This window comes from Diadema antillarum, unplaced genomic scaffold (genome assembly GCF_040938485.1).
Source record: "Diadema antillarum isolate AM-2024a unplaced genomic scaffold, OU_Dant_1.0 scf00000164, whole genome shotgun sequence".
Classification (NCBI taxonomy): domain Eukaryota; kingdom Metazoa; phylum Echinodermata; class Echinoidea; order Diadematoida; family Diadematidae; genus Diadema; species Diadema antillarum.
Window position 1 is genome coordinate 998458 of NW_027271053.1, and position 9484 is coordinate 1007941.

General features: G+C 38.3%; 1 protein-coding gene across 1 annotated transcript; it reads left to right on the forward strand.

Moving 5' to 3' along the window:
• The first annotated feature begins 2078 nt into the window (after positions 1–2078).
• LOC139722372 (alpha-ketoglutarate-dependent dioxygenase alkB homolog 7, mitochondrial-like) lies at positions 2079–5826 on the forward strand. Its single transcript, XM_071633678.1, has 4 exons — positions 2079–2399; positions 3622–3795; positions 4346–4470; positions 5476–5826. The coding sequence occupies exons 1-4, from the start codon at positions 2079–2081 to the stop codon at positions 5603–5605; spliced, it is 750 nt and encodes a 249-aa protein (XP_071489779.1). The 3' UTR covers positions 5606–5826.
• Positions 5827–9484: the final 3658 nt, after the last annotated feature.

Sequence of the window (9484 nt, forward strand, 5' to 3'; positions counted from 1 at the left end):
ATTTTTTTATTTTTTTTAGTAAATGCAGCATCCATTTACCTTCTCCAGTATAAGTAGGCTATATTGATTGGACTGAACTAACCATAATTGATTCTACCAAATTTCTTAGAATAATCGTTGATAAAAATTTGTCCTGAAAGACATGCACACATAGGTGTCTTGACAAAGTTATTATCCAGGAACACTGGTACATGTAGCATTATCCATAAATTGAAGTCTTTTATCCCATCCAATATCTTAGGCTATTTTGAATTCATATTTATTTTTCGCCCGGCAACCTAGAGAATTAAGCACATCAGGGAATAATTAATATTTAATAATTTTGTATTTTTATATGAGCTCCCTCGTGGAGACTTTATGAACTCCTTTGCGGAGACGTTATGAGCTCCCCCGTGGAGACATCATGGTACATCTAATTAATATTCCTGTTAAATACTTTAAAGATTTATTATATTGTTTTATGTTAATATTGTTTGGAGCAAATTATTTGTTGCAAAGGGCCCCCAATTTCTTTCTCTCTCTTCTATCTTTAAAACACAACATCAGGGAATCCCGATTTCTGTTATTATACATATGTTATTTCATAATTTTGCAACTTCTGCAGTGTCATCTGGAAATGCCGATCAAATGAATAAAGATTATAATAACACTATTCTTAACTCTAGCCCTACTACTTCAGCATCATCTTCTCACTGTTCTTATACTCCGTCTATTTTCTTAAAATGTTCTCTTTCCTGTTTTATTCTTGACCACATGGATATGTGGAGAATTTTATACGAATTAAAAAAAAATAAGTCATCATGACAATGAACATCAACGCATAGATCAAAGTAATTTTCACTTATCATTTTTTCAAACGATAGGGCCAAACCGGTCTCACTCTCCTTTCCGAAAGCCTTTGAAAAGGTGAAATGAAATGAAATACTGAAGGCCCTAAAATAATTCTTGAGACGACATCACTCCATACACCAGTAACCTGTTCATGCCTAAGTTGCATTGTAGGATACCGCAAGATGGCGCTATAACATTTTACTCTGATTTTACTAACTAATACATTTGCAAGTTGTATCAGCACCAGCACTCACAACGAGCAATGCATACTTCGCAGGGATCTTGACCAAAGCTCCCATCGACCCGCGGCCCGTAGCCGCCCGGTACGTAGTTAGTAGTGATATGAGATCCGGGACGATCCCACTCACCTGCCTGCTTTTCAACAGTATCGGTATGTAACTCCGATTAGAGAGTGGTTGTTTAGGCGTTTTGAATTAAATTTTGATAATGTTCCAACATTCACTCGACTCCATGATCATTGACAATGATTAAATTGATCGCACAAGCAGATTTAGGCGTATGATTAATCTACAAATGTACATAATGCACCCGGTTGTAGCTGAAGAAGTTGACCGAAAGATCGGTCTGTATCTGGTCGTCGGGGATATGTTCCGCGGAGACTGCGTCTGGCTCCACGGATCCCCTCCTATGTCTACGGAGGAGAGTGATAACGTCAATATAAAAGACCCGGCACTCCTCCGGACAAACGGATCTAGTTTCTGTCTACTGAAGAAGGTGCACTAGTTGTGAGTGTATCACACAACTGCTGTGCTAGGAGGCTAGCTGTATTGGTCTAATACAAATAGTCACACTTATCTTATGCTGTTATGATAGACAGAAAGATCCGTCTGTCCGGAGGAGTCTTTTATATTTCTGACGTTATCGCTCTCTAGCGGATCCGTGAAGCCAGACGCAGTCTCCGCGGAACATTCCCTGACGACCAGATACAGACCGATCTTTCGGTCAAGTGCTGTTAGTGTTATTGTTACTTTGTTGTCTTGGTATTCTTAATGTAGGAGTCTAGGACACAGGACACCTTCTGGAGTATACTGGTAACCTGAGACGTTCCTTCACACAGTTATACTGTTCCTGAATGCTGTGGCCATTAGTGTGGGTGCGGGCGGGCTTGCTGCATCAGTTACTTCTGAAGTTCTGGAGGAGACCTTCGCAAGTGCAAGCTTTCTTGTTCATCTTTCGTGGGAATTAAATTTCATGGTCGAGGAGAACCCATCACTGACACCGACACAATGTCCAGGCTTTGGTCGGGTGGCCTTCTGCAGCTAACTTTGAGAACACTCTCTCCCGTCGCGAGATGTCCAAGATGTATGCATACGCTAGCAGTAAGCACCACTGGCACTGCTCGGTTTTCATCTACAGCGTCAAATTTGTCATCAGTGATTGAAAGCTCTGAATTGTTGGACTACAGTGACGAGGAAACGAGAGCTGTTGCTGGAAGAGACTTTAGGATCATACCAGATTTCATCACAGAGGAGGAAGAATCAGCGTTGCTGAAAGAGGTTGAGAGATTCCTCAAGAAAATACGCTACGAGTATGATCACTGGGACAATGTGAGTGCACTGGACAGCATGCAGCAACCTAAAAGTGTTAAAAGATATATTTTCCAAATCAATGATAATTAATCAATCTTCATAACAAGCCAGAAGAACTTTTTTTTTTCTTTCATGAAAATGCAACATTAGTGAACAAATTGAAATATTTGACCAGTGTTTCATTTTCAATTACCTTATATTAGGGGGAGAGGTGATAGATATTGTCAATTTTTATTATGCGCCGTTATCTAGTGGGCTAGTCATAGGACTGCATTCAGCCCCATATTCATGCATCCAAAGCTGCACTATAATTTTCCATGGCTGGAAAATGAATCGCATTCAACTTGAAACCTTTGGCTTTGCAAAAATGATTGCAGTTGAAATGGAATTTCAAAACATATTTTTCTCTTCAAAAATTGAATTAAAAGTTAATGATTTCATGTTTGCCACTGTGATGAAAACAGCCTTTCTGCCCAACAAAAATTGTGTTGGAGATCAAGTCTACCATTGTAATTCAGAAACAAATGCAAGCTTTCTATGCATTGAGGCTGCTTGTTCAGTATATCAATGAATTTTAAGGATTTGGGAATATCATGATGTGGTGTTGAGACCTATCTTGTATATGTCTTTGAAATTTATGCCTAAGCACTGCTGAAAAAAAAATCTTTACATAAGGAAAAAAACTACTGTATACGCCGAATATTTCGTGAGATTTTTATTTTCGCGAATTTCGTGAGTCGGGTGCTATTCGCGAAATTAAAAACACGCGAGAATATTGACTCTTATCCTGATGTGGATGTGACGTACATGTACATTTCTCCGTTCAGTGCAGGACTCCACGATCGCGAATTTAACCACTCACAAAATCATCGGGAATTGCTGATTTGCGAAAATTTAGACTCGCGAAATATATGGCGTATACAGTACATGTACATGTATATGAAAGAAAGCAATTTGAAGTGCTAAGGGAATCCACCAAGACTGCTGTTTCATCATGTATTATACATGTACATAGGTGTAACTGCAATGGCGACCCCAACATACAGTAACAGCGCCCCGTAACGGGGTTAGGTCAAATGCAGATGAAGCCAGTGGTTGGAGAAGTTAAATGAACTTTCACTTGGCAGAAGAACAGAGTATGTATAGTGTTGACTTGTTGAGGTTTCTTGACGTATTCTAGCTTGATAACACTTTGGAGGAGGAATCTGACTTGACTTGTCATCATCTTTTCATTTTAAAGGCGATTCATGGATTCAGAGAGACGGAGAAGTCCCAATGGTCCGAACTCAACAGTCCCGTCATTCAGAGGATCCGGGACACTGCGTTCTCATCAGAATCCTCACAGCTTAGTCTGGTGCACGTCTTAGACCTTGCGAAGAACGGCTACATCAAAGCTCATGTAGACAGTGTAAAGGTGAGGAATTGTATCAATATCTCCTGTGTACAATCATGTGTACAAGCTTGTGTGTATTTCCCTCTTCTTCTTTTATCTTTTTCAAGGTATGCAGACTTGTAGACTTGGCAGACAATATCATGGAGTAATTCTAAATTCTTCAATGCAGTGGTAAACTGTCTCTATATACTATAGGCTTAGTATTTTTGCACGATTTTTATTTTCACAAGACAGGTGCTATTCACAAAATAAAAGATGCGCAAGAATATTAATTCTAATCCTGACATGAATGTGACATGCATGAATACGTTTCACTACTCAGTACTGTACTCTGTACACTCATAAAATTGTCGGAAGGTCTGGATTTGTGAAAACTTTAGACTCGCTAAATATATGGCCCATACAGTAATATTCTGTCAGCATCGTTCCACTTGCAATGGAGCTCTGCTTACCACTGAATATCATTGTACAGTAAAACAAAGTGTCCTGAGCTGAGCGAGATGATTACATTTGGTTTGACTCAAATGGTCAGTGATATGATTTCTGATGCTTCTTCCCCTCTGTCATCCAGTTTTGTGGATCAACCATTGCTGGCCTGTGCCTGCTCTCTCCGGCGGTTATGAGGCTGGTCAACTGTGCGGACAATGCTCGATGGGTCAACGCACTCCTCCTTCCGCGGTCTCTCTATGTTATGAGGTAAAGGTGACTTCACAATCAAATGGACTTGTATTTAGCACTGAGAGCAGTATGATTTCTTCTCCTTGACTGCTAAAGGCGTTTAGGGGCATCATACGTACTGTACTGGTGCGGGCAAGTGTATAGTTTTAGTCCATATGGGCACTGTGATTAGCATAATATTGTCTATTTTTATTTCAAAAAGATTAGAATACAATGCACCAGTCATATTGTTTGACTTTTCAATATTTAAATCCTAATGACAAGCAAAATGCTGGTACTGCTGGAGTCCTGATGGAGATGAAAGCTGTACACAAACTTGTTCGTGACACTGGTCCATTTGCATTTCATTTTTCAACTTAGTCATGAAACACGTGGTACAGGTGTCCCATGCTGAAATTCTTGATGGAGATTTCTTCACATTCAGAATTTCCTTTTGCATATAATGTTTGCATGTTTTTTTTTTTTTTGTGATTTTTCTATTTCAAATACCAATTGCAGTGGTGGTTGACTGCTTCTCTGAATGCTTATTCAATCAATTAATCAAATGATGAATTGAGACCAATGTGTCATGAAAACATGTTAAGATAGATTTCCTGTTTCAGTCAATAGTAAATGTGACATAATACTAATGATTTACTTCCAAGAAACAAGTTCATATTAATAAGCCAGTTTACAGTTCCAATCTGAGCATGTGCAGATAAATGTCATTGCAGGCTTTCTCTTGAAATGGATTTGCAACTGAGGTATTCAAAACCTAGATAGGGCTTCATGACAACTGTGTTATAAATGAACCTAGTGCAGATTGGTATTTACAGGTGAATGTGCATTCTTTTCAGCAACATTGAACAAAAGCCATTCATGCAGCACTGGCATGTAAATTACCACTTCCTACATGGCCGTTTTCAACTGCTTGTCTTAAAGACTATTCTATGTTTTGCATAGTCTGTGGTTGGAGAGGTCATTGCAGACTTGTGGTAACTATGAACTGGCTTACTTACTGCATGTCGCTCTTTTTCTCTTCAGAGACACCATTCGCTATGACTACACCCATGAGGTTCTAAAGGACGAGGATTCTATCTTCAGAGGCAAGCCTGTGCCCAGAGACAGGAGAATATCCATTATGTGTAGGAATGAAGTTTCCCCTCCACAGTGAAGACCGCTGGATGATGCAATAGTTAATAGACTCCTATAAGTTGTATCATATAAATTGTATGTGCAAAGCAGTTGATGCCCCATCAATGCAGAAAGGTCATATTTTCACGCATAGAGACTACATCATGCTATCGTATGGTATTATGTGTTCTAAGAACTGATTATTATTATTATTACTATTATTATATTTTCTTAGTTTAGGGCAGCGAGGTGGCTTAGTCAGTAGCGTATCTGACTTCTGGTCGAATTACTCAGGTTCAGGGACGGGTCTGATATTTTAAGTTAGCCTTACTATTAAAAAAGCAATATTATTATGTTGTGTGTTATGCTGTCTTCTCTAGTAGAGGCAAAACACTCTGTCTCTTGGATAGGACATAAAACAAAGGTCCAGTCTGTGAGAGAGTCACAACCCACGTACGGAAAAGATCCCGCTTCATTCATTCATTGCATAGAGCAGGATGCATAACCCTGCGAAATGGTCCACCTCAAGAAGGCCTACCCACAACCGCACCCAGTGGAAGACCGGCTGGTGCAGCTGAATATGGGCTCTCCAGCCATCTTGTACAGATGGAAAATGAAAACAAACAATTTTTTACAAGAAGAATAAAAAAAAAACCAGTATGTACAAGGTCTTTCTCTGATTGTCTTCCAACCTGAAATTTTGTGCTGATTGCATGTCACAGTAACACCAAATATAGGCAATACAATGATTACTATTTATATAGCGCTCTTACAAACTACGTATTTAGTTGTTTCACTTTGCTTTACATCACATCATTGTCTGTGGTGCAATTACTGTGTCGTATATACTGTTATCTTTTGGTATTTTTGTGTTCTTGTATTTTGTGTTCCTCAGAAGAGAGTGAAAGGAACATTCTAATTGCACTGCAAATCAAGTCCAGCAGATTAACTTGTACTGGAGGCATTGATTTATGTACTGAAGGCATCTGAGGTGAAGGCATATTTTGGTCATTCATTCAAGCAAAAGCTAGAAACAGGCTGAGCAAATGGAAACAAGTTTGTTGTAATCGTATGATTTACTGGTCATGTGTTATTTTCTGTGATGGGAATACATTTTTACACGTCACCATGTAAGACATACTAATGTTTTAACTGCCTCGTATCATTCAAGGTTTCATTAGCAAAGCGTGATGAAAGCTCTCAAAAAATATGTATTAACTCACTGTATCATAGAATAATGATCTTAAATGAAAGAAAGATATTATTCAGAGGGATGAAGGTTCAGGTGCGAGTTTCTTTATTTTGTCTCCCTCTACAAATTAAATTTGTTAAGATCCCAACTGCTGATCTGTAAATCAACAAACATGTCGGAAAAAGAACCAGTGGGACTCAAACCTGTCATCTACTGCTTTCCGGGCAGCGACACTACCACCAGGCTGTCCCTGGTTGCCGGCAGTGACATGATGAATTTACAGATCAGCAGTTGCGATCTTAACAAATTTAATTTGTAGAGGGAGACAAAGTGAAGAAACTCGCACCTGAATAATGATCTTGTTCAGACGCGCAACAGCCCTTGATTTGGGATCATATAACACACTGTTAAGAAAGCAAACTGAAAAGTTAAAGACGACTAGTAAATTGTAGACCAATAGATAAAACAAAGCTTTATAAAAACTCCCAGGAATATTCTTTCCTTCCCCCTTTCCTTGTACATGTGCAATGTATTTTATTGAAGCTCATATAATGATTGCAGATGTTGTCTACAAAATCCCGGCATCAGAGTTTAAGGCTGTTGAGGTAATTGTAAATTGTTGAAATAGAGGCTGGTGCCCAACTCTTATCAGTGTGTTGTTATGAGCTGCAATGAATCTGGTGATTTTAAAGGGATGATCAGTTGGAAGAATTTTTTTAAATCAAAATTTGCCGTATTTTCCAGCATGTCTTGATCCATTAGATTACTGTATACACCATGATATAATAGCGAGTCTTATTTTTCGCAAATTGTAGGGACTTTCCAGTAATTTTATGAGTGGCTTCATTTGCGATGGGGGAAGTACAGAAATGAACGGAGAACTGTATGCGTGCATGTTGCATTCATGACGGGTCAGATTTAATATTTTCGCTTGTTTCTGGATTTGCAAATAGCATGGGACTTGCAAAATTACAATAAAAACCTTTCAAAATATATGGTTTATAAAGTACTAGCTTGAAGCTGCTTCTATACATACAAATGTACAGTAGAACACAGCGATGTAAGGAGCTCATTTATTCCGTTTACTCAAATTGCTTATCTCAGTTCTATGTTAGCCTGTTGTTCCTTTCTCTTACTCTCTTTCTATCTCTTGTTTATTTAGTCTTCATAATTGGAAAATTGACCTAAAGATGTCATCGATTGCAGGGAATTGCATTTTGCATCAAGTAGTCGTTTTTGTTGTTTCTCTAAGGAAGAAAACAGATATACTTGGAATATAAGAGATATTATTTTGTCATATTTTGTTGCAACCATGAAAAGTGTTTGATCACACATACCATTTGGATCCTTTGAATCTCTTAATAGAAAATTTCCATTCTACATGTATAGGACAAAATAAATTAAACCCAGAAATTCAAAGTAGGAGGCCATCTGCTTACAGTTCATCTTGAGAATTGAAGGCGATACATAGGGGAAGTGGCAAAGAATGGGAAAAGTATGCATGCAGTTGCCTGCTGATAGTACACATGTAATGTCTTGCGCAAATTAGATGGTAATTTGTGGGACAGTGTCACTTATGGATGTAAGTCGAAAGAGCAATTTTGAACAACTGACGTATTTTAGTACATTGTACAATCTTTCATACTACATGTATGTATTATTATACATTGTCACTGATGTGATAAGTGACTTTTCATTAAAAATTATTCAGTGGGAGAAAATCGTCAACTGAAGTTATTTTGATGTGAGACTACACAGTTTCTGTGGCAGTGATTTAATGTTGACTGTTGCCATTAAGACCCTAGTTTTACAAAGCATCCATTCTACAGAACACTCATACATGTATACATACTTCCAGGATTGTTACAAATGTACAATTACACAAATTTGTAATGCTTGGTAAATTGACACCCCCTTTCTGTGCATTTGTCTACATGTATAGGTTGAATATACAGTACATACATTTTATTTCTTTCACATTCTAAACAGATATTCATCCGGGAAACACACTTTCACTTTCACTCGACCATGACTGCCAGAATTTCATAAAACAATGATGCTACAATCGACATATCATACCTGAGGAAAAGTTCTTGTGAAGACAAATGTTTGTGTCATTTATTGGACTTTGTACCCGTATACATACGACCTACAGCATCATACACTGCTATAGTACAAGCACCTGTACACAGCATATTATTAATCTGTTGACGACGGGCTGATTTTGCTACAACATGCATTTCTCACAGACACTTGGCTGGAGTATACTTGGGATTCGTCCTCAACAGGTTACAGTGGTGGAGGACACAATATCCTGATGTTCGTAGTTACTTTCCAGGGCTGCCAACATTTAAACATAAAAATTGAGGATATCTCCAAAGCTTTATGGGAGACATTTTCTGTGTTACCTGCACCTTAATAGGGTAAAGTAATATCAAAAGGGTAGCTACTATGTTCTTTGTCACCACATAGAAAGATATTTCAAGACATATGTATTCAGGGAGTGCCTGTAAAGAATCGGGAGACTTGGAAGCTCTGGGTTTGCCCATTTTGCCCAAAGGAGATGCTCAAACTACGCTGTAAGATCAAAATCAACAATACCAGAATGTGGACTACTGGTAGCATGCCAAAGAAAAATGCAGTGGAAACTCAATATAACGAGATCTTTGGGACCAAGACAATTTCATCTTTATATCAGATATTTTGTTATATCAGTAGTCAATACAA

Bases quoted from the DNA above. Each gene is read 5' to 3' on its own strand.
- LOC139722372 (XM_071633678.1), top strand. From the start codon at position 2,079: ATGTCCAGGCTTTGGTCGGGTGGCCTTCTGCAGCTAACTTTGAGAACA. The intron at 2,400-3,621 runs GTGAGTGCACTG...TTCATTTTAAAG, and splicing joins AGTATGATCACTGGGACAAT to GCGATTCATGGATTCAGAGA. The intron at 4,471-5,475 runs GTAAAGGTGACT...TTTTCTCTTCAG, and splicing joins CGGTCTCTCTATGTTATGAG to AGACACCATTCGCTATGACT.